The sequence below is a fragment of the Equus asinus genome, chromosome 2 (genome assembly GCF_041296235.1).
Source record: "Equus asinus isolate D_3611 breed Donkey chromosome 2, EquAss-T2T_v2, whole genome shotgun sequence".
Classification (NCBI taxonomy): domain Eukaryota; kingdom Metazoa; phylum Chordata; class Mammalia; order Perissodactyla; family Equidae; genus Equus; species Equus asinus.
The window spans coordinates 114,403,112-114,427,697 of record NC_091791.1 but is presented as its reverse complement, the minus strand read 5'-3'; the positions used below and the strand labels follow the sequence as shown (position 1 = coordinate 114,427,697).

The following is a 24,586-nucleotide window of genomic DNA, read 5'->3' as shown; positions in this document are numbered from 1 at the left end:
GACAGGTCAGAGTCCCCTGGTACTTGGTCTATGGGCCGAGCACCACCCCTGGGGGCCTCTGCCCTTGCCTTGAACCTGTGCCAGCAACTTCCGTGCTGTGTCCGTAGAAACACAAGGCAGCGTTAAGCTTAGACACATCTCTCAGGAGCCAAGGGAAAAAACCACAAATATTGAGGTTGGAATCCCCGGGCCTGGGTCAGGATCTCTGCAGGTTCTGCCCTCTGAGCCCAGTGCCTGCTCTCCACCACAGGACTAATAGGACCAACATCCCACAGGTTTCCCGAAAGGCCTAGAGAGATACGAATGCAGGCACAGGGAACCGGCCCATCCGGGCCTGGGCCTCTCACCTGGCTGGCCGGGGTCGGGCCCACGACAGCCTCGTAGGGTGGGGGTAGCTCGGCAGGGTAGAGCAGGCCGGGGCTGTTGATGGCAACATCATACAGAGTGCTGAATGGAGAGGGAGCAAAGTCCAGGTGGAGGCCCCTGAAAAGGCAGAAGGGCGGAATTGTCACTCCCTGGGGAAGGAGCCTGAGCTGTCGGCATTTCTCTCAAAGCAACGTGAACGTCTCTTGTCCGGGTTTCACCTCACTGAATACTCACTGTGCTTGTGAAATAAAAGCCTAATTCTCTAGGCAGTTTTAACTTTTGTTTTTTTCTGGAAAGATAGTGTCATAGTCAATAAACTCTATGGCCCTGTCATTTAAAATTAAAATAATCATACAGCTGATTAAATCTTTAATTAAATTTTACATGTTATATTAATGACCATAACTTGATAGCAGTTTTGCATTGCCTGAGAACACAGCAGAGGCGCTCGTCCGGCTGGTTCCTTCTTTGTTGTCCTGGAATGGTACCAACAGCAAGGCGCCATCTGAGCCGCCTCTCCTCTCGCACTCGCCCTCCGCCCCCCAGGGCCCCTTCCCAGCCTCCTGCTGGCAGCCGTGGGGGCCCCCGACAGACACACCTGTGGGCCTCGGCCGAGGGCGTGCAGCTGTACTCTGGGGGGTAGTAGGGGGGTGGGGGGAGCGGGGCCACGAACTCGTCGAAGTCCAGGGTCTGGTGGAGAACAGTGCCATGCGGGGTCACGCAGGCGGGGCTGGCCAAATGCACCCGTTGTGGAAGGAACTGGAAAACAGAGAGATCGGAGTCATTGGGGGCATCTTGTGTGGCTTGTGTCTAATTAAGCTAATTACACATAAGCTTTAATGATCCGTTTGGAACTTAGGTAATTTAAACCGTCAAGCAGTGCTGGCTAAACACACGTTTTAAAATGATGGCTCCGTGAGGTGGGCCTCGCCTCCGAAGCCCCATTAATGCCTCTTTTCTGAGGAAAAATACAGTCTGAGAAGTCTCTAATTCTACTCCTACCACTAAACCTGTCTCTTCTGATTATACCACTCAAAGTCTGCGGTCAAAGGGGTGCCTGACGTCCCCGGTTTAAGACAGCACGCTCAAGATGCTCCACGCCACTCCCTCCCAAATTCCTACAGGGAAATAAATGTGGGAAATGCCACGCATTGTACTGCCCTCTAGGAGCGCTATAATGTACTTTAGTGTGTTTAGTGTGAAAGGCCCTGAGAAGGCCTGCGCGGAAATATCCGTTAAGCTGTTTAACCCATTAATGGATCATTTCTCAAATATTTCATTATGGGTCCCTTTGGACACATAGTATCTATTAGTATTTTGCAGTTTTAGGGAATTCACACACTTTGTAAAACGCTGCTCTGAGGGAAAAGAATCCTTCAAGAGCTCTAGAACATTCTGTGGGGCAACCTTAAAACTGAGAGGCTGCTTGAGCAAATTAAGGTAAAAATCACTCAAACAAAATGAACGCTGTCTCTGTCTCGTTTTCTATTTCTGCCCATGGGAAGTGCCGATCCGTAACTGCTTCCCTTTCCGCCCTCTGGTCACTGCTCCCCACAGGTTCCTGGGGCGCAGACATGCCTGAGAGGTTGCCCGAAGTCTGTGCTCAGGGACCTCTCACTGCATGGGGGGGAGGGGTGGGTGAGGCAAGGACCCAGAGTCAACTGTACCACAGCCAAGAACAGTTCCATCAGGACACGAGGGACTCTCGAAGCCCCTGGGTGGGTTAATGAAGAAGCCGATATTTGAACGGCCTGAGAGACTGGTAGGATTTCAACAGGTGGGGAGTAGGATGGTGCTTCAGGCTCAAGAAGAAGCCTTTCACTAGCACAAGTGAGCGAGTGAAAGATGTATTTAAGGAAAGCAAATTTAGATAAGGCTCTAAAAGTTAATTCCTAATCCTGGGGGCACTGGGGAGCCAGTGAGGGTCCTGGAGCTGGGTGCAGTGCTGTTAATGCCTTCTGGCAGCAGTAGGTAGGGTGGTCTGCAGTTGACAGAGGCCAGGATGGTTGAACATTTTTGCACAAGTATGGGTGAGGTCACCATTCTGAATATGGTCAAATGCTATGAATTAGCATGCTCTAAACTAATGGCGACAGAATGGTGGCCATGTCTAAACATGTACCACAATCAGACTACAAATGGCTCCTGTGGGGCTTCTTCACACACACAGCATGTTCCTCGCTTCTCCAGCCAGTCTGACCCGGGGCTTTGTTTGTTCAACTGTCTGAAAGAGAGGTGAACCAAGGGCTCTGAGCAGACGAATGTGTGTCTGTCGTCCTCTACCTGGGACGGCTGTGAGCCCTGACGCCTACTGCACAGAGCAGAGCCGCCAGGACAAGGCCAAGTGTCCTTGAGGTCTAATAGAAAAATATTTTGAATTAGTCTCTAACAGAAATTAGAAAAATCAATAACATACTCAAGTATGAGATGCAAAAGCCAAAACGCTTTCCTGCTAAAGGTACAATTCCACCAGGAATGAGAACAACAAGTATTTTCATGAAAGCGGTGAGGAGCTCAAGATGATTCTATTAGCAGGTTTAGAGGAGTAAATGTGGCCATACACCAGGGGCTTTTCAAAGGTTAAACCACAGGTGCTGCTTCTGCTGTAAACTCCAGATCACTTTCCAGTGGTGTGCTGGCCACATCTTTGCAGACGCATCTCAGACTCGGTTCATTTCAAACTGAGCCTCTTACCCTGGGATCTCAGCCTCCGGAACGGGAAGCCTGCATGTCACGCATGACATCTCCCCCTGCCTCCCATCAGTATCTGTTTAATAAGCAGGGTCTGTCTGGAAGCCCAAGGTCACAGGCTCTGCACTCTGCTCTGAGGTGATGGGGCTGGAAGTCTGCAAACCACATTTCCCAGACTCCTTTGCAGCTGGCTTCAGTTAGGTTCTGCCCACAGGGGGCGCCAGAGGGAGCCTGGAGGCCAGGAGGAGAGTTCCTGCTATCCTGCTCCTTGCCTACTCCTTCTCTTGTTCCAGCTCTGAAGGGCGGTCGCTGCTGTGGTGGTGATTTGTCTCTGTGTACCCTGAGGGCCCCCTCTAGCCTTCCACACCTGGGTACCCAGATCCCTGTGTTAACTGTTGAAATCCCAAGGGCGAGTTCTTCTCCTGCCCGGGCCCTGACCATCAGGTCCGTCTGCGTCTCATCCACGTCTGTATTCCCTGGGCCCAGCCTGGTCCTGCGAGCACAGCAGGTGCTCAGTGAGCATCCACTCAGCAGATGAGCCAGCACCTCCTCGCTGTGACATCTCCTCCTTGGGGAGCACCTAACAGGTCCCTCTGCCTTGGTCTTCTTCCTCTTGAGTTCAGTCTCCATTCTGCTAGCAGAGCTATTTTTAAACCAATCGATGAGTGCACTCCTGTTTAAAGCTCCTTGAGGAGACCTCTGCTCCCTGAATCCCATGTCGTTTCCAGCTTCCTTATCCACTAAGCAATTGGTGCCCGAAACTCCTCCTCCCATTCTTTGAACCAACTGCAAATAGCAAACACAGTTTGTTCCCTCTTCCTGGATCCGCACCTCCCTCTCAACTGGCAACCTCCCAGTCATCCTTCAGGACCCGGCAGAAACGCCCACTGGCCAGCCTGTACCCTCCCCACGCCCCGCCGTGCCACATGCTCCCCTGTGAGCTTGAGTCTGCACCTGGGGGTGGTGGGTAGAAACCGGGCTCTAAATCGTCGCTTCTTTCCCAGGTGGCTCTGCTGGCCCTGGGCCATCTGTAAAAGCCCCGTTTGATCTATGTGGTGACAAAGGTACACCCGTGCCTGGTGAGTGGAGTGACGTTGGTACCCAGCTGAGGTGTTCACACACCTGATGTGAGCATCGTTAGTGCCCACTCCTTGTCATCCACAAAAGAGGAGTTTGCATTTTAGACCCCGCTTGAGAAAAGCCCCTTCTCAAGCGTCTGCTCTGGAGAGAGGGAATCCCCACGTGGGCGTGTGCTGCCCTTGGCTCGTGGCAGGATTATTACCACAGGAGAAGTGTCCTTAATCGACCTCCCGTGGATGAGCTGCAGCTCTCCCTCTGTGCTTCAGACCCTGGAGTGCCGCTCGCCCAAGGCACACTGCTGCTCTCTGGTCCTGCTGCCACCCCAGGTGGTCCAGGCCCTACCCAGGGCCGCAGGGGTGCACTCTCAAACAGGTTAAGGCCAGTTTTAGTTACTACAGTAATTCATAACAAAATGTGAACGCAGACAGGAAAGCTTACTTGTTCCATGAGAACCAAGTTCAATGCTCCAAAGACTCAATAAAAAGAGCAGCCAAGTAGAAATTGCTGCCAAGTTAGGTCCTGGCAAGGCAGTTGCAAGAGAGTGGAGAAGAACCATGAAACATCTAGAGGAGTTCTGCACTCGGATTGCTTCATACGTCTCACTCCAAAAGAAGGCAGATCTGGAAATCCTAGATGATGTGATTTCCATGAAGTTTATGCAAGAAATACGACCTGATCCACCAAACAGACCCATAATTAAAGAGAAGATCGTGGCCCCAAATCAAAAGAGTGGGGGACAAATGACTCATTTGCATATTTAAAATCAAAATTCAATGTTTATGGTATGTATGCATCATATTTTTACGATTGTCTCCTGTAACTAGCTTTCCAGATTAATCTGACACCCACTGGGCCTAGTCTGATAGATAAGCAGCACCTACCACCCAGGGATGGTTCTGTTGAACTCAGATCTCAAGGAAGGTCACTGTGGGTCCAGGGAGGGCCAGCATCAGGGGGGAGCTGGGCGGCACCGGGCTGAACTGGAGAGGCGAAGATATGGGGAACTAGAGTGACTCTGGGGCCCCAGCGGGTGGTGTCACATCCCTCTCTGACGCGCTGTGGGTGAGCCCACAGTTACTGTCTGTGAGAGGCGCAGTGACCTGTCTGGACTTTCTGAAGGAGTTCTGCTTTACAAGGTAAATGACTGGAGCCCAGAATGTAAATGACAACAACAAAAGATGAGTTAACCAGCAAGCGCCCAATGGAGACGCATGTAATAGTAGATGACGTCCCTTAGGCTAACGTGGCTGGCAACAGAGTAATGTGGAGGAAAATAGTTAAACAGAAAAATGGAAAAATGAGATTATGCTGGAGAAATAAAACTAAAAATATGAGATGATAGACACTTTGGAGGTAAAAGGTTTCTCCACTAAATGACATCAATAAATAAAATTAATTTCATCAGCAGGTTGTCTTTGTCACTGTTTCCAAACTATTAGAGCCACTCGGTGCCACCAGTTCTGACAACAGGCGTCACACTTGGCATTTCATGTATATGTGCAGTTGGTATGTGAGTTCCAAAAACTATGAATTATCCCAAAATACTGATCCACAGAAATAAGAAAGGAGCTCTGGGTTCCTTCCACGCCAGGCCATGGCTTTGGCTGTGAGTTGCAGTTGCTGTCTGGAGTGCCCGTGGTCTTTCTCACATAAACTACACCTGGAAGACAGTATCTAACGTCCCATTTCTGTGTTTTTAAGGCAGTGCTAGAACTTAAAGGTGCTTGTGGACAATGTGTGTGCAGACACCCCCTAGGTTTTGTTCAGTTTTCATACCAACCCTTTATAGTTGTCTCACCCACAGCTAAATTGACAGCAATAATATCTAGTGACCCTCTTTCACTGAATCTTTCCAAGGTACTCAGTTTTGTTGTAACAGAAATAATTGTCTTTTTGTACTCCTATTTCATTGGTACTAGAATATGCACTTACAATCCAAATACTACGGACATAACCTGGTTTTTGGATAAACACAACTGTCCCTTGCAGAGCTTACGACTGAGCTTCTGGGAACAGAAATGGTGCACAGGTGAACTGCAGAGGCTGCTGGTGGCGGACTGTGCTGTGGGCAACAGGCAGCACGCTCACCGGCGGGACAGAGAACCGGGCTACCTGGCCAGCTGGTTCAGCAGAGGTTGGTTAAGAGAGCTGTAACTGCATGCACAAGGAGGTCTGTAGCACCACTTACAGAGGCATAAACAAAACCAAAATCAAAAACGAGAAACAACTCAAGCACCCACACATAGAGAAACGGCCAAATAGCTGACGTTACGCCATGTTATGGATCAGCACAGGTATGAAAACATCTCTCCATATATTGACGTAGATGGGAGTCCACGATTGTTTCCGGTTATAAAGTCAAGTTGTGGAGTAATATGAATGGTGTGATCCCATTTTGGCAAGAAAAGAAGGAAGAAATGAAGGAAGAAAGGGAAAGAGGGAGGGAGGCAAAAAGGAAGACTTATGTATGTTTACATAAGAAATCAAGAAAGAAATGAAGTGACTCACTGCAAAGCTTCCTCAGGAGAAAGGAGTGGGAGAAGGGAGATGATTAACTTTTTCTTTATATACCTCTATATTTTCCTTGTTTCAATTATCATATATTACTTCTTTAATCAAAGAGTCTAACAAAATGAAGTAAGAAAATTAAAGTCAATTATATCTCAATAAACCTGGAACAAAAAAGACATTTATAAAAAATTTAAAAAGAGCTTCTGAGGCGTCCTCATGAAAAACTCCGCTCCTGGTTCCATCCCTCAGGGCGTAACCGTGACGCCCTCGGGCCACCCCACTTCTCCTTCTCCAAGGGCACAGCCTCTGACCCATGTGGTAAAAGGCGACCTCCACATGGCCACCATGGTTTTCCAAAGCCCATTCACATGTATTATCTGATTCATCCTCTCAGCAGCCCTGTGAGGACAGCAGGGCATCAACGATCTTATTTAGAGCAGAGGAAATTGGGACAAATAGGCAGTGGTGTGCCCAAGGTCATGTGCTGGTCCCACAAGGCGCTGTGGTCATATGCCACCATTTCCTTCTTGCCAGCCCTAAGGCTCTGGGCCACGGAGTCAGTGTAGACAGGGCCTTAGAAGGAGAGCAGAGCCTTGCCTGCTCCATAGCCCAGGGTCACCAAGGGAGAAGGACTCACCAGCAGGAACCTCATCTACTTCTATTTCCAAGCCAGGCGTTTGAAGCAAACTTACCACAAAGCACTAGAGGTGAAACGACCAGGGGTTCCGATGGCAGCTGTTGTAATTGCAGCAATACCTTCCTGCCATACGGTGCTTTACAGTTGACAAAGTACATCAAGGACCACTGCACTCATGTCATTGCTGGAATGTACCAATAACAAACTGATATCCCCTCCACATTTAAGAATCAAAATGGGGGCCAGCCTGGTGGTGCAGTGGTTAAGTTCACACGTTCCGCTTTGGCAGCCCAGGGTTCACTGGTTCGGATCCTGGGTGCGGACATGGGACTGCTTGGCACGCCATGCTGTGGCAGGTGTCCCACATATAAAGTAGAGGAAGATGGGCATGGATGTTAGCTCAGGGCCAGTCTTCCTTAGCAAAAAGAGGAGGATTGGCAGCAGTTAGCTCAGGGCTAATCTTCCTCAAAAACAAAACAAAACAAAAAAGAATCAAAATGAGTCACACTTACTGAGTGCTCCCCAGGGGTCCCATTAGGTCCATTTCCTAAGTGAGGAAACTGAGGGTCAGGGAGTTCCAGTGATGTGTCCAGAGCGACCTGCTTCATATCCAGAAGTCAGACCTGACCCAGATGTGGCTGACTTCACATCCACAACTCTAGGCCCACTCACACTGCACACAGTGGAATGATAGAAAAGACCCTGCACATTTTGTTATAATTGTATATGCTACCACAGCTACGATAGACTTTATTCTTATTTAGTTGGTAATTTTCATTTTAATTCTTAAAACTAGGGAATGCAAACTTTTAGCATGTACAGCCCTTTGATTCTGTTAGTCTGGTCAAACTGGTGTGATATTTACAGATCAATAGTAAAATCTGCGAGGTGAGGAGAACCCCATGGTACTTGACCTTTCCTTCATACAACACGCCAGAAAAAATCACCAACATGAGGCCTCAATGAGCAAGGTCACAAGTTCATTGCTGCTGAATAAATGCTTAATTAGGTACCTTTCCGAAAACTGCAACCTCTTGGAAAGGTCAGCCCGGCTGTGACAGCTGTGCGGATATGTACTGGGAGAAAGAGGCTGCATGTTGCATACGATTAGAGCCAAAGAATTTTTAACATCTTGGTAATGATGCTCTCTGGCCCTGTATGTTGATTAACTAACATATTGCCACGGGGTGGATGAGAAAGAACAAATAAAACAGCCTACTACAAGAATAACTTGCTTTTTCTTTCATGAGATGCATAAAACGTTGGGGAGGAGGTGGCATGGGTCTCAAAGGGGCAAGGGGAGAGAGAGAAAGAGAGGGAGGATTCCTACCCTTAGCTTTGAAGAACACTATCTTCTCATCAATTTCTCTTTACTGTACTGACTTTACTGGTAACATCCTGAATGTGGGCTGTGTTCCATTCACGTTGGAATAATGAAGAGCCATCATTATTTATTAAACATGTGTTAATAAGTGGGTGACCCCTGCTCCTGGTCTCATTGCTCCCTTCTGGGACTGGCAGTTCTTCTTCTGTAAGACCCTTGCCAGAGGGTCAAATGATGGCTAGTCAGAGACCTGCTACTGGATTTTGAGCTCAGGGTTAATCAGAAAATCTACAAAGCACAGATTAGCAGTTTTTCAATTTGAGAATTTGTCTTCTAAACAAACTTCCTTTATTAAAAGTGAATTCTGAAGCCTGAGGAAGGTGCCTGGCTCTGGAGGGCCGGGACTAGAGGATGTCTAAGGCTACAGGACTGTCACTACAATTACTCAGGGATACACACCAGGGGCTATCTAGAGGGACACATGGTGGCTGGACTCTATCTACAAGGAGCTCCAACAACACCTAAAACAAACACATCAATGGCACCAAATGTGTGGGTTCTCTGTCTTCCAGAGGGCAGCATGAGGTCACCTCCAAGGATCTCCAAGCACCATAGGCTGTCAGGGCCAAGGCTTTTGGGGCTTCTCGTTGGGAGCCAGGAATATCCATTCTACATTGGTTTCAAACTGGCTGGAGAAGGAGGGCATGAGGGCCACCATTTTGAGTGTGCTTGGTAAGGAAGGGGGCCACTCACCATCTGTAGGACGTCGGAGGAAACCATCTGCATGCAGCACATGGCTGTGGCCAATGCACACACAATGGTGGAGAGGACATTGAGGGCACACACACTGAAAAGGAGATCCTGTGAGAAAAGAAATGAGAGAAGGTCAGCCTCATCTTGGCAACCCAGATGGCAGAATCCTTAGCATTTCCATCCAGGTCCAGAACAAGTGTGGTTTTTATGGGGTTTTTTTCCATAATTAAAACTGGCCTTTAATATAGACACATTTTTTTTATTCTTCTACACCAGTGACCAAATTATTCTTAGATACTAAATAATGTATTTTACAATTTTGATAATTATTAGGTAGTCACTGTCTAAGAAAATTTTGAAATCACCAATATTTAAGTAGGTGGGCAATTTTTATCAATTATAAAATGTAACTCAAAATTTTGATAAGTATTTAACAAATGCCAAGTTGTTGTTTTTTATTTTTGGGTTTTTTTTTTTCTGGTGAGGAAGATTGGCCCTGAGCTAACATCTGTTGCCAATCTTCCTCTATTTTATGTGAGATGCCATCATAGTGTGGCTTGACGAGCAGCGCCAGGTCTGCACCCAGGATCCAAACCTGTGAATCCTGGGCCACGGAAGCAGAGCACATGAACTTAATCACTACACCACCAGGCTGGCCCCTAAAATGCCAAGTTTTTAAATTAAATGTTTTATCATGAAATAACTGTAGATTCACATGCAGTTGTAATAAATAATACAGAGAGATCCTGTGTACCCTTTACTCAGTTTCCCCCATGGTAGCATCTTGTAAAAACTATAGCACAATATCATAACCAGGACTGACAATGATATAGTCAAGATAGAGAACTTTCCCATCACCACAAGGGTCCCCTCATGTTGCCCTTTTTAAGACACATCCACCTCCCTCCCTGTTTCCCACTCAATCTCCTTTGCCCAATCCCTGTCAACCATTATTCTGGTCTCCATTTTTATAATTATGTCATCTCAAGAATGGTATACAAGTGGAATCACATAGCACGTAATCTTTCAGAATCAGCTTTTTTCGCTCAGCATAATTCCTTCAAGATTCATCCAAGTTGTTGTGTGTATCAATAGTTCATTCCTTTTTATTGCTGAGTAGTATTCCATAGTATGGACGTACCACAGTTTGTTTAACTGTTCATCACTTGAGGAATATCTGGGCTGTTCTCAGTTTTGGGCTACTACAAATAAAGCTGCCATGAACGTTTGTGTACAGGTCTTGCATGAACAAAAGTTTTTATTTCTCTGGGATATATGTCTAAGAGTACAATTGCTGGGTCATATGGTCATTGAATGTTTAATTTCATAGGAAACTGCCAAATTGTCTTCCAGAGTGGCTGGATCATTTTACATTCCCACCAGAAATGTATGAATGATCCAGTTTTTCTGTGTCCTTGCCAGCATTTGGTATCACTATTTTTATTTTAGCCATTCTGATAGGTGTGTAATGATTGTGGTTTTAATTTGCATTTCCCTGATGGCTAATGATGTTGAAGATCTTCTCATGTGCTCATTTGCCATCAGTATATCCTCTTTGGTAAAGTGCCTGTTCATATCTTTTGCCAATTTCCTCACAGGATTGTTTGCTTTCTTATTGAGTTTTGAGAGTTATTTTAGCATTCTAGATTCTAATCCTTTGTCAGATATATGGCTTGCAAATATTTTTTCCCAGTCTGTAGCTTGTCTTTTCATCATCTTCACCTAAGTTTTTATAGAACAAAAATTTCTAATGTTCATGAGGTCCAACTTACAAACTTTTGCTTTTATGGATCATGCTTTTGATGGCAAGTCTAAGACCTCTTTGTCTAACCCTAGGTTTGAAGATTTTCTCCTACGGTGTTTTGTAACAGTTTTTATAGTTTTACATTTTACATTTAAGTCTGTGATCCAATATGAGTTAGTTTTTAATAAGGTGTGAGGTTTAGGTTATGGTTTATTTTTGTGTTTTTAATTTCAATCTCTACATGTTCATCACTAGTATATAGAAATATGGTATATATTTGTATATTTATCCGGTATCCTGAAACCTTGGGATTTTCTATGTAGACAATCAAGCCATCTGCAAATTTTTATTTCTCCCTTTCCAATTTGTATTTCTTATATTTCTTTTTCTTGATTTATAGCACTAGCTAGAATTTCAAGTATTATGAATAAGACTAAGATGAATAAGACAGTGAGAGAAGAATCTTTGTTTTGTGGTCTATCTCAAAGGATACACTTCATGGAATTTTAACTGTCCAAGTACAATTCATTCTTACTTAGGAAATGTACTCTTTTTTTTTTTCCTGTTTTATCTCCCCAAACCCCCCCTGTACACAGTTGTATATCTTAGTTGCCGGTCCTTCCAGCTGTGGGATGTGGGACGCCGCCTCAACGTGGCCTGCTGAGCGGTGCCATGTCCGCGCCCAGGATCCGAACCCTGGGCCGCCGCAGCGGAGCGCGTGAACTTAACCACTCGGCCACAGAGCCGGCCCCAGGAAATGTACTCTTAAATCCATGTCACAAAAAGAAAAAATCATCATGATCCACGAAAATGACCAAAGATTTAGAATAATGATATGTCCTTCAATTAAATCTCATTCATATAAAAATGTACAAAATACTGTACATACTCAAAAAGCTCTCAGGAAAAATGGATCTTTCACCAGAAAGACCATGATATTAATGAGGTTACTATCAATGATCTAATCAAGGGGTTGACAAATCCTCAAGAGGAGGTGGGAAATACATTGAATTTCCTCACTGACATGCATCACACATGCACTGGGGATGTGTCCAAATGACTGTCTCATCTGGGAGCATTCCCAGGGCTTGCTCATGTACACATGAACCCATATTTCTAATCTACAGCATCCTTTAAGAGAGCTTCTCAATCTCCTGTAAGTTGCTTGTGACTACAGAAGTCTTTGCCTGATCCACTTACTCAGAACCTGCTCCTTTGTCCTCAAGGCTGCTTTGTAAAATAGCCAAAAGGGGTGTGATTATGATAGTATTACAAAGGTTAAAGTTAACATACTGTGTTTAAACACATTCCCAAGGTTACATAGCCTGCAAATGTGAAGATGGAGAGCCGAGTCTTGTTTTTAAGATTTGTTAGGCAGAACTGAAGCAGGGCTCAGTCCAGGGCTGGTTACTCCCCACTCCTGAGGTAAGAGTGCTCTGTGTACTCTGAACAAAGTGGGAACAGGCGCTACTCCAGGCCTGTGTGAGCACCAGACACTATTATCTCTAATTCTTGAGGGTAGTTCTTTTCCCAGACTCACATAGTTTCTTCATGTGCATGGGCTAATCAGTATTCAACTGAATACTCCAGGGGGACCCTTTGAAGATCCCAGAGTTCTCGCCCTTCTCGTACTCTGTCCTGAGAACTCTAGTCCCCAGGCCTTGGTCTCCCTCAGATTCTCAGCACTATACCCTCAACTCAGGGAGCCTGCAGAAATCCTGCTAAGTTCCCCTCCCTGCACTGTGACCTGAAGACTCTCTCAGGCAGGAAGTTGAGGCAACTGCAGAGCTTGCCTCATTTCTGGACCATATTTCAGGGATCACTGTCCTTCACTGCCAAATGTTCAATGTCTTCAGACTTTGTCAAATTCTTTTTGGTTGTTTCAGGTGGGAAATTAAATCCAGTCCTGTAACTCCATCTTGGCCAAAAGCTCTTCGTGGCTTTTTTGTTTCAATTTTCTAAGTGGTTGTAGTAGGGCTTAGACGATTGCCTTAAGTTTCCTGTGCAACATTACGATGCCCAACTCAAGTGTCCTCCCTCAACTGCAGCCTCTAAAGATGGAGCAGGATGGGAGCTCAACTGTGGGGAAGAACAGACACTGATGGGGCTGGAAAGAGGCTATGGAGTTTGGGATTTATTTTGTACATGATGGGATGGCTCTGAAGATGTGTGATACTGAGAAAGAGAGAATGCAACCTGCTTTCCCAAATGATTGAGAGAGAGACCTTTTGCAGGGTCTAGCACAGGACCTGAGATGTGGCTGGTGCTCAGCAAATATCTGTTGAAGGGAGAGACTGGAAACAGGTGGGTGACCAGTTAGATGCTGCTGCAGAGAGTTAAACCAGAGCACGTGGAAGAAGCATGAAGATCGGGAGTCGGAGAGTGACTATGAAGCTGAAACCAACGGAGCACAGCCATTGATTGGGGGCAGACTGGGATGAGAGAGAAGAATTGGTAGGAAATGATTCTGAGGCACACATAGTGAGTAGGACCAGCAGCTGTGCCAGGGGGCCGTGGGAGGGGAGGAGTCTTAAAAGGAGAATAACCAGTGTGTCTGGGTCATGTAGAAGCTGAGTTGCCAGGGGCCTGTCCCACAGAGATGTTAGTGATTAGTTGGAAACGTGGGTCTGCAGTGCATGGTGGAGGTCAAGACCGGAAATATGAATTAAGAGCCCTCTCCATGGAATCAAGAGGTGCCTTCCACCCGCGGATGCTCTTGATGTACCCGATGGCCCTGGGTTCCCTCATTCCAATCTGCAGACCCACCAGACGTCAGGGGACGAGGGGCCTCCAGACTGCCTGGAGAAGAGGACATTTCTTGGATGAGTTTACTGTTCTCACCTTAAAGATACACCAGAGAGTAACCTGAGACAGAATGTAGAAATCTTAACCATATATTTTATATCTCCCAGGGCGCAATTCATAATTAGAACTAAAATAATGACATGTCAATGTACTATAACTAAAACTACAAACAATACCTTTACTTTGTCCTCAATCTAGAAATTTCAACCTTATTGATCACATATTCCACTGACATTGAAATGAATGCCCTTAATTTTGTTATATACTCTCATTTGTAACCAGATAAAACTACTCACAAAAAAATAAACACAAATCATAACAGTTTGTTTGAAAATGCATCATGAGGCAAACACCGCCCTCTGTCTCATGGAGTGTATTCACTTGAAACACACCCCCAAAAGACTGCTTTTTTTCTTTTTCTTCTTCCAGCTGTTTAAATGCTTAGCTTTTTTCTAGATAACTGCACCCCTCTTGGAATTGTGTTTATGCGTTTCCTCAGAATGCTCTTTCTGGCTTAAGTACTGCCTTTCCCTCTGCCCTTTGACAGCTTTATCAGCGAGTCTCTGCAAGCACTAACATCCATATTCTGTAAAATCTCTTTACAGGGTCATTCAAAATGGCAAGTGTGAAAACAAGGCAGGTCTTTCGCTGTGGATACTGAGCTTTGCTGCTGGCCATTTTTCATACTTACTCTAATAAAATTAAGGAAATCATGTATATAACAAATCACCTATAAAACAAAAACAAGAGGAGATACTTACATAAACCCAAAAATGATGAATTCTTTTAAAATTCTCTCTAATCCAAGTAAATTCTGAATATTAATAACCCAAATAACAGAGAAAGGTGACAGCCGTGAGGAATTACACATTAAGAAACATTACAAATTCAGGACTTTGATTCCTTTGGTTGCTGGAAATATTGTTGTCCAGAGGACAAACGGCCTTATATTCATTTCTCTTAGCTCATTCACCAGGTTTTTTTTTCTATTTTTTTTTCTTTGAGTAAAGAAAGAGATCCCACAGGAGATCGTTGTCAGCCAAGGTATAATGATGGAACTTGAGGAAAAGCTCATAGCATAAAAAATAACTGATGAGATCAATAGCCAACAGTAACTGTATGTGTGTTATAATTACAAGGGATGCGGTTCGGGCTTTATGGAAATTATCCTGTTGAAGCTTCCCAGTGACTTGATGCAGTGATCACCATCTTAGTGGATCTTTCATGGCATCAACAGGACTTAAATGTGTAAAACCAGGATGTTACAGAAGGCAGGTGGAAGTGGTGGGGAGTATGACAGGAGAAACCATGCCTGTCACCATCCCCCTCTGTGTTCAACATGGGGAAGGCCAAGCTGGGTGACGTCCAGAGTTTAGAACCTTCTGCGTCAAAACACAATGTACACTCATAACCAGATTGTTCTGCTCTGAGCAGGAAGTAAATATATAAATATCTCAAAATTTTTGACACATCGTCCTCGTATCACGAGCTTGAACTGAAGCATTCTCTGTAGGTCTTTTCTATCTGTCCCTTCCTTTCCAAATCCAGTGAGAGTCCAATTCAGACCTTCATTAACACATACATTCCCGAACAATTTACCCCAGCCACTCTCTCTGCTTCTTGTAATTCATTCTACCCAGGTGGAATACTTACAATGCTTCTCTACTCACAGTTCTTTCTTATGATTCTTTGCCTCTCAGATCCAAATGTAACTCAGTTTTCAAGGCCCAGGCTGAATCACATTTCCTTCACTGTCTTCTCAAACAGCTGAATCCTAAGGAATTTTTCCTCCTTTGAACCCAGAGGGTAACCCGCACCATTTATTCTTTATTGCCTTGTGATGTTAGACAGTGGTCATGGACCTGACATTTAAGGCAGATCTGTGCTGGGAGATGCAGTCTTCCATGGGCCCTGAGCATGCCTGTAAGTCCTTGCTGGGTGTGCCAAAAACGAAGGTATGCCTTGACTGCTTTTTACCCAGCTGATTTCCCAGGGTTGTGTTTGCAACATGCAACCTTGAGGAAGGATGTAACATCTCCCCTGGACAAACTGTAGGCTCACTACAAACGTAGCAGATTCCCCCAGCTCAGTGTTCCTCTCTTGTATTGTAGCCCACCACACATGCAGGCATCTATGTTGGACCCTTTGCATCATCCCTGAGACTTGAGGGGCATGGGGAACTGACGCAAACCAACATGAAGTTCTGACTACTGCCTTTGCATGAGTAAGAAAGTCCTTTGTCTCTGAACCAGGAGTCTCATGTCTTCCACCAGACAAGTAACAGTAAATTCTAACAGGGGAGTAGCTTGAAAGTAGGTAAAATCTCAGACCCCACACAGTTCCTGACAGCATATTTCCATCTCCATCTTGAAAAGACATCAAGAGCAGAGATCCAATCTTCTGCTATTCTCTATAGTAGAGCACCTCATTCAAAAATAGGTGACCAGTAAATATTTTTTGAAAATGTATAGGATATTTCATTGAATTTTAAGTTCAGACTAGAAGAAAATGATATGCTTAATTTCCAAATTTCCAATCACAGACATGAAAAAATTCACCATCATGATAAAATAAAGTAATGCATAAAAAAGACTACAAAAACTCTTGGTAGTATGATCTGTGTATGCGTATGTGTGTGTGTAAAATTTGTGACTTCTATTTTCCATAAAATTTCTCAGGTGATGAGCACATCCCAGAACAGGTCCCAGGCCATTTAATTTGCCTCTGTGGAAAGAGGTTCTTGCATACACAGGTCTTTGTGGCTGGCTTGAATACTGATCCTACAAAAGGAGCTAAAATTAGGCTGTCATGGAGGAGGTAAGTGATTCATGGAGGGATCTGTAAAAGCTATTAATTTCACGATGCAAACATTCTATTTAGAATCCCTACAAGTTTAAGTGAATTTTGGCCTTGCTTTGGCCTCTCAGGTGCCATCAATAATACAAATTCTACTCCAAGAGGACAGGTTTGCTCTGCACACGGTATGTGCTATTTGTTCAATGGCACATTTAACTTTGAGCGAGGACCCACGAGGAAATTTTCACTATCCACAATGGTGCAGAACTACACCTTATTTCATGATTCAAAACCTGTCTGCCCTCTCAAGCAATAGCTTTTAGCCTTTAGTTGATGGATGTAAACTGCCTAAACTACAGTCCGTGTAAACAACCATAAGTCACAGACTAATTATTTTCTTACAGTTCTATCAAGTTTTAAGATCAGGAAACTATTTGCCACTTTTATGATATTCAGAGAAGGTTAATCAGGCAAAAACCATGTTTCTTTGTTTTGTGTGTAGAGGGGTGTATACACATATCTATCTAGATAGACAGATAGATATGTATATTTTAGTCTTTTAAAAATTCCCTTTTGATTTCCTCTTTGACCAAGTGGTTGTTCAAGAGTATGCTATTTAGTTTCCACATATTAGTGAATTTTCCCATTTTCTTGCTGTTATTAATTTCTAGCTTCATTTCATTGTGGTCACAAAATATACTTGGTATGATTTCAATCTTCTTAAATTCATTAACACTTGCTTTGTGACCTAACATGTATGTGATCTATCCTGAAGAGCGTTCCATGTGCACTTGAGAAGAAGGTGCATTCTTCTGCTGTTGGTGAAAAGTGCTGTATATACCTGTTAGGTCCATTTTGTTCAACTCTACCATTTCCTTATTGATTTTCTGTCTGGATGTTCTATCCATTATTGAAAGTGGGGTACTGAAGTCTCTTACTATTATTGTATTTCTGATTTCTCCTTTCAAATCTGTCAATATTTGTTTTACATACTTAGGTGCTCTGATGTTGAGTGTGCATATATTTACAACTGCTTTACCATCCTGTTGAATTGACCCTTTTATCATTACATCCTGACCTTCTTTGTCTCTAAAAACAGGTTCTGACTTAAAGTCTACTTTGTCTGACATAATTATAGCCACTCCTGCTCTCTTTTGGTTACCATTTACAGGGAATATCTTTTCCCATCCCTTCACTTTCAGCCTGTGTGTGTCCTTGGATCAAAAGTGAGTTTCTTTTAGATGGGACACAATTGGATCTTGTTTTTTTTTTTTTTTGGCTTTTTGTTTTTTTTTAATCTATTCAGCTACTCTGTATCTTTTTATTGGGGATTTTAGTCTTTCTTACATTAGAGTAATTATTGATAGAGTTGGATTACTATTGCTATTTTAACTGTTTTCTGTTGGACTCGTAGCTCTTTTATTCCTCTTTTGCATCTCTTGCTGTCTTCCTTTGTGTTTCATTGTTTCTTTTCTTTTTTTGTATCAATAGGTCTTGATTCCTTTCTCTTTTTATTTTGTGTAACTTTTATAGGTATTTTCTTTCCTGTTTCCAAGGGACTTACATAAAATATAATTACAACAGTCTATTTCCTATAAATTCTAGACTTACAAAAACCCATTGTGACCCTAATTAGCCTCTAGTTTTCAAACAATATCAAACAAACTATTACCCTATATTTATGTGAAAAAAAAATAAGTGTTGTCAAGAAATTTTAGGAAAAGAAGAACGGGCTTGCACAAATCAAAATGTACCATAAATCTGGGCCAGCTCTTGTTGCCTAGTGGTTAAGGTCAGCACACTTTGCTTCAGTGGCCCAGGTTCAGTTCTTGGGTGTGGACCTACACCACTCTGTTAGTGGCCATGCTGTGCTAGTGGCCCATACACTAAAAAACAGAGGAAGATTGTCATGGATCTTAGCTCAGGGTGAATCTTTCTCAGCAAAAAAAAAGAAAAAAAAAGTACCATAAATCTACAATAATAGAATAGTATGGCATTGATAAAGGAACAGGAGAGTCCAGATACAGATCCTTATACTAACAATAAAAGTGGCACATTATATAACTTATGTTGGGATAAGTGGCTGTGTTTAAAAAACAAACAAGAGAAATCCAGATGTGAAAAAAACAAGAAAGGAAAATTCTTCTTTGTGAACCTAAATGCAAAAATCCTAAGCAAAATATTGACAAATTTAAATCCAGTAGCATATTAAAAAGTGCATTATTAGCAAGTTTGGTTTATTCTTGTGTTATATGGCTGTTTTGACATAAGATAATCTAGTAATGGAATTCACCACATGAAATGAAAAAAAACATATGATAATTTCAATAGATGCAAAATAGCAGTGGATATTTCAACAGTAGTTAAAAAGCTCCTAATAAACTAGAAATAGATGAGAGCTCCCTTAACTTAAGAAACTCTATAGCAACTATCAGGAAGGAGATGGGGACGGCGGCCACCATCACTTCTATTCAACATCGTATGGCAGGTCTCAGCCATTAGAACAAGACATTAAAAAGAAGTAAAATGTATACAAACTAGAAAGGAAGAAAAACATCATTCCAACATGATATGATTATTTATATATATATAGTAAACCCAATAACATTGCCAAATATTTAAACTAAATAAGATGAGCAATGTTGCAGGGTATAAGATCAATATGCAAAATTAATTGCATTCTCATACGCCAGCAACAAAGTATGACAAAAAAAGATATTTACAGTAAGCAACAAAAAATATAAAGTACTCCAGAATAAACACAGAAAGAAATTGGAATAAATGGTAAAAAAGGTATTGAGAACTAACAAATGACAAGATACACTGTAGTCATGAACAGGAAGACTCAATAACATTAATATGTTAATTTTGTCCAAATTAATTTATAAATCCAATGGAATCCCAATAAAGATCACAACAAGGCTGTGTGTGTGTGTGTGTGTGTGTGTGGAGACTGTGACAAGATGACTCTAAAATCCAGATGGCAGAGCATAAGGCCAAGAACAGCCAAGGCTGACTTCTACTTCAGGTAGTATGGCTTGTAGATTTCATAAGATGGGGCCTTCCTGCTACAAAACAATCAGATTCTGAATAATGCATGGTTCTTGCATTGCTGACCTTGCAGAAAATAGAAGAGATCTGCAAAGACCTCCTTATTTCCCCTTCTCTCCCCAAATTAAAGACTAACTTGAGAACCAAGATTAAAGGACTGACTTGTGAACCGAAACTGGAGCTGGGAACTGTGAGCAGTGAGCAAGGGTAGGAACAGGGTTGTCCTGAGGGTAAACACTAACAATACCACTAGGATTTGGTTCCTTGGGCCGGAGTAAGGAAGGGGAGCCAAACAGAGACTCAAGAATTAAGCTCACACCTTAGGAAGGGTCTAAAGTGGTCTCTTAGGTGGGCAGCACTTCCCTGCTTCCAGCAGAGGCAGAAATGAATTGCTTTTGGAGGAAACAGTCCTCAATTTAGGCCCACAAGATTCCTAGGCATTGTAATCAAGTAAATATGAGTTCTCAATCAGAAATCATCCTGTATATTAGGTTATGAGCCACCCATCAGTGGGACACGTCAGAAGCAATAAACAACAGATTTAGAGTCTCAAGGATGTTGGACTCTAATCCAATACTCAAATATTGAAATTGTTAAGTATGCAGTATAGAAGAGCTATGTATAAAATGTTTAAGAAAATATTTAAAAAAATGGAAGGACAAAGATGAACAATGAACAGAGATGGCCTACAATGAACAGGTAGATCTACAATGATTTTAAAAGTTTCAATACATTCTTTCAGTTTTGCTAGGTTAAGGCAGAGGTGAGATTCCAAAGATTTAACAACTGGTACATTTCAAGCGCCAACCAACCAGACAGAGTCGAGCGCTGGCACTGGAAGCCCCAGGGTGCAAGGCGTGATGTGCCAGCGGCTGGGTCCTGGGGGTCCTGGGCTCCAAGGTAAGGCTCAGGGCAGAAGGAGTGATGGACAGTCACCAAATATAAGGACTAAATGAGCACTCATGGGAGGGAGCAACAGCTTTTCTCTGGGGTGAGTTTATAGGTTTAAATTATTACCAGCTATCAAGACTTATCACAAAACTATAGTAATTAAGACAGCGTGGTGCTGACAGAGATGGAAAAAGAAAGATTCATTTAAACGAACAAAATAGAGAGCCCAGAAAAATATGCAAATAAATATTAAAACTTGATGTGTGACAGATGGAGCAAAGTAGATTTTTGTGGAAAGAAAGGACTATTCAATAATCAATGCTAAGATAATTGGCTATCCATAAATCACACGCAAAAATCAATGCCAGTCAGATTAAGGACACAAATGTGAAAGGAAAAATTATGTAAAATAAATATATGAGAATATCTTTGTGTCCTGATAATAGGGATGGGTTTCTAACACAAGACAAGAAACAAACTTTGAACAAATCAATAAAAAAAGACAAACAACCAATAAAAAATAAGCAATAGACATAAAAGGCAATTCTCAGAAAAGAAAGCATGAATGATGAATAAATATCTTAAAAGATGGTCAATTTCAGTAATCGCTGAGAAATCCAAATTGAGATCTAAGATACTTTTTTTACACTGGTTAGATTTGCAAAATCTAGAAATACTAATGCCAAGTGCCAGAGACGTGGATCAATGAGGACTCTTACACTTTTCTGATGGGAATAAAAATGGATACTGTCACTTTGGAAAATAACATGGCATCATCTTCTCAAGTTGAATATTTGCAGCGATTCTATCCCTGGGGCTATTATCTCAGGAAGCTCTTGCCAAGCGAGCCATGAGACACATGCACAGGTGTCCGTTCCAACCAGCATTGCTGCTAACAGCAAACACCTGGGACCCACCCAGTGTCCTTCCACGGAAGAGATGAATACACTGGGGACTATTCACAGACAGAATGTCCCAGAGCACTGAAAACGAATGAATTACAACTACACACAACACGAGTGAATTTTAGGCAGACAAGTAGTAAAAGCCTACACAATATGATGTCATATTTATAAATCTAAAGGAAAAGCACAAAACTAAACAATATTGTGTGTAGACCTATGTGATTAAACTATAAAAAACCACAAGGGAACAAAAAGTGCAAAATTCTAGTTGGTAGTGCCCTCTGCTGGGGAAGCACACAGGTCTATGCAGTGAGACTGGCCATGTTCTCATGAGTGCCAGGGCTTCATTCTACTATTATGCTTTATAATCTACATATACTCTATTGCTGTATCCATTACTGCCTGAAAAGATACTAAATGGAAATTAAAGCATAGGCTAGCTAATTCGGAAGAAAATAAGGTGAAAGAATATGCCCCACCAGATATCAAGACCTATTATAAAGGTAGAGTGATTTAAGAGAGTGAAATGAATAAAAAGCAGGAAAATAGACTAAGAGAGCAGAAGCATGAGCTCACAAAATGAACCATATCTATATGGACACTTAACAAATGACAGATCAGTAGGAAAAGGATAGAGTAATAATAAATGGTACTAGGATAACTGTCCATACAGAATCATCAATAATTTCACCTTATTCACAATGGGAATTTAAAAAAATCTAAATCTGAAAAACAGAACTCTAAAACTTTTAGAAGAAAATGTAACAGACTATCTTTATAACTCTGGGGAAGGAAAGTACAGGCAATCCTCATTATTTGTGAATTTCATGTTTGGGGATTCACTTGCTAAAATGTATTTGTGGTGTTTTTGTAGTCATTCTCGGACGTGCAGAGGGCAAAAAATTCTTGTTTCAGCTCTCATGCTATAAATAAGTGTCCTTTCCTTGGTCTATTTAGGGCCACATCTTTTGTGTGCGCTTTCTGCTGGTGATTACGATATTTAAAATGGCCCCCAAGCATAGTAGCAACGTGCTGTCCAGTGTCCTGAGTGCAAGAAGGCTGTGATCTGCTCCACAGGGAAGACACGTGCGTTAGGTGAGCTTCATTCAGGCATGAGCTACAGGGCTGCTGGCCTTGAGTTCAGTGTTAGTGAATCCACAGTATACACTAAACAAGGTGTCTTTAAACAGAAACAAGGTTCTGCGCTGACTGGTTGGTGGAAATGTTGCGACCAGAGGCTCTCAGGAACCTAACCCCGTATTTCTCCTGGGAGCAGTGATTCAGTGTTCACCAATTCAATGTTCATGGTAACTTTACAGAACACAACTACTGTGAAGAAAAAGAATAACTGTATTTGTTAAACAAGACATTAAAGGCACAAACCATAAGGGGAAAGATTGATAAAATAGGTTATACTGCAATATTAAAACTTCTATATGAAAAAAGACACCATAAAAAAGTTAAAAAAAACAAAATTAGCCTACAGACTGTGAGGAAATGTTTATAATACATACAAAAGAAAGGATTAGTATTTGGAATATATAAGAAATCTCTAAAAATAAAAAGAAATCCCAATATGAAAGTAGCAAAACATAGGAACAGGAAATCCCTGGACCAGGTAGCCCGATGGCCCGTAACACATGAAAGCGCTTCACCTCCCTGTGGTCACGGAAACGCGTGGACCATGTTTAATGAGACGCCATGTTGCTCCTCTCCCAATGGTGGGAATGGGCAGCCTAGCAAGGATGTGCAGAAATGGGGATCCTGATAGAGCGCCGATGGGCGTGTACATTAGCACAACCACTTGAAGAACACCTTGGCAATATCTAGAAGAGCAGAAGATGTGTAAGTCCAGGATCCAGCCTGGAATGTGTCCTAGAGAAACACTCAGACAGGCGCCCAGGGAGACACGTACGAGGATGTTCACAGCAACACTATTTGCAATAAAAACATCTTTGAAAGAGTCCAAATTTCCATCGACAGGGGAAAGGGTAAATAAATGTTGGTATATCCATACAATGGAAGATTTTAGCAGTGAAAATAACCTACAGTCCTCCACACCAACACAGACGACTCTTATACAAAACATTCCACATTAAAGGAGTGAGCTAAAGATGAATACAGAGAAAATAAACGCCCCCATTTACGTGAGTCTGAAAACATGCAAAAACTAACATCACTGTTCAGGGACAGAAACGTATGCAGCAAAGCTATGATGAACAGCAAAAGGGGATGGGGGAGTGAGATGCAGTCGGGGAGAAGAGCTTTTATTAAACTGATAATGCTTTCTTTTCTAACACGTATGACTGCCACATGGGAGTTCACTGTGTCATTTTCCAGACCATTTTGTGTATCTTAAAGATTTCCTAGTAAATAAAAATGCTAATAATAACATTACTAATAATTTTATTAACAATAACAGTGGAATCCTCTATAGCACTAAAAAGAAAGAGGTCCATCCATACACATATCAATACATGCAACCCATCATCTCTATCAGTCAGGACCCTGGCAGTACAGAGCTGGCACACTCGAAGGTTGCCTGAAGAAAATTTAGTGAATAATTCCTGGGGACAGGGTTAAGCAAAGCAACAAAGAATGACAAAACTGCTGGGGGGAATGCACCCTGATGCAGTCACTATGGAAAATAGTATGGAGACTTCTCAAAAAATTAAAAATAGAAACACCATACGATTCAGCCATTCCACTTCTGGTATTTATCCAAAAAACACGAAAACACTAATTCAAAAAGACATATGCACCTCCATGTTAATCACAGCATTACTCATAATAGCCAAGACTTGGAAGCAAACCGAGTGCCCACCAATGGATGAATGGATAAAGATGTGGTACACATATACAACGGAATACTACTCAGCCATAAAAAGATGAAGTTGTGCCATTTGCAACAATGTGGACCTTGAAGGTATTATGCTAAGCGAAATGTCAGACAGAGAAAGATAAATACCATATGATTTCACTCATACGTGGAAGATAAACAAACACATCAATACAGAGGACAGATTGGTGGT

General features: G+C 42.7%; 1 protein-coding gene across 5 annotated transcripts in view; it reads right to left on the bottom strand.

Moving 5' to 3' along the window:
• Positions 1-24,586, bottom strand: part of ENTREP2 (endosomal transmembrane epsin interactor 2) — a 430,698-nt gene that overhangs the window by 18,969 nt on the left and 387,143 nt on the right. For all 5 annotated transcript variants that reach the window (XM_070496638.1, XM_070496625.1, XM_044763046.2 and 2 more), the window contains 3 exons: positions 9,363-9,470; positions 965-1,125; positions 348-483 (listed from right to left, as the gene is read on the bottom strand). In XM_070496638.1, the coding sequence (XP_070352739.1) occupies positions 348-483; positions 965-1,125; positions 9,363-9,470 (405 nt within the window). The remainder of the gene's footprint in view (positions 1-347; positions 484-964; positions 1,126-9,362; positions 9,471-24,586) is intronic.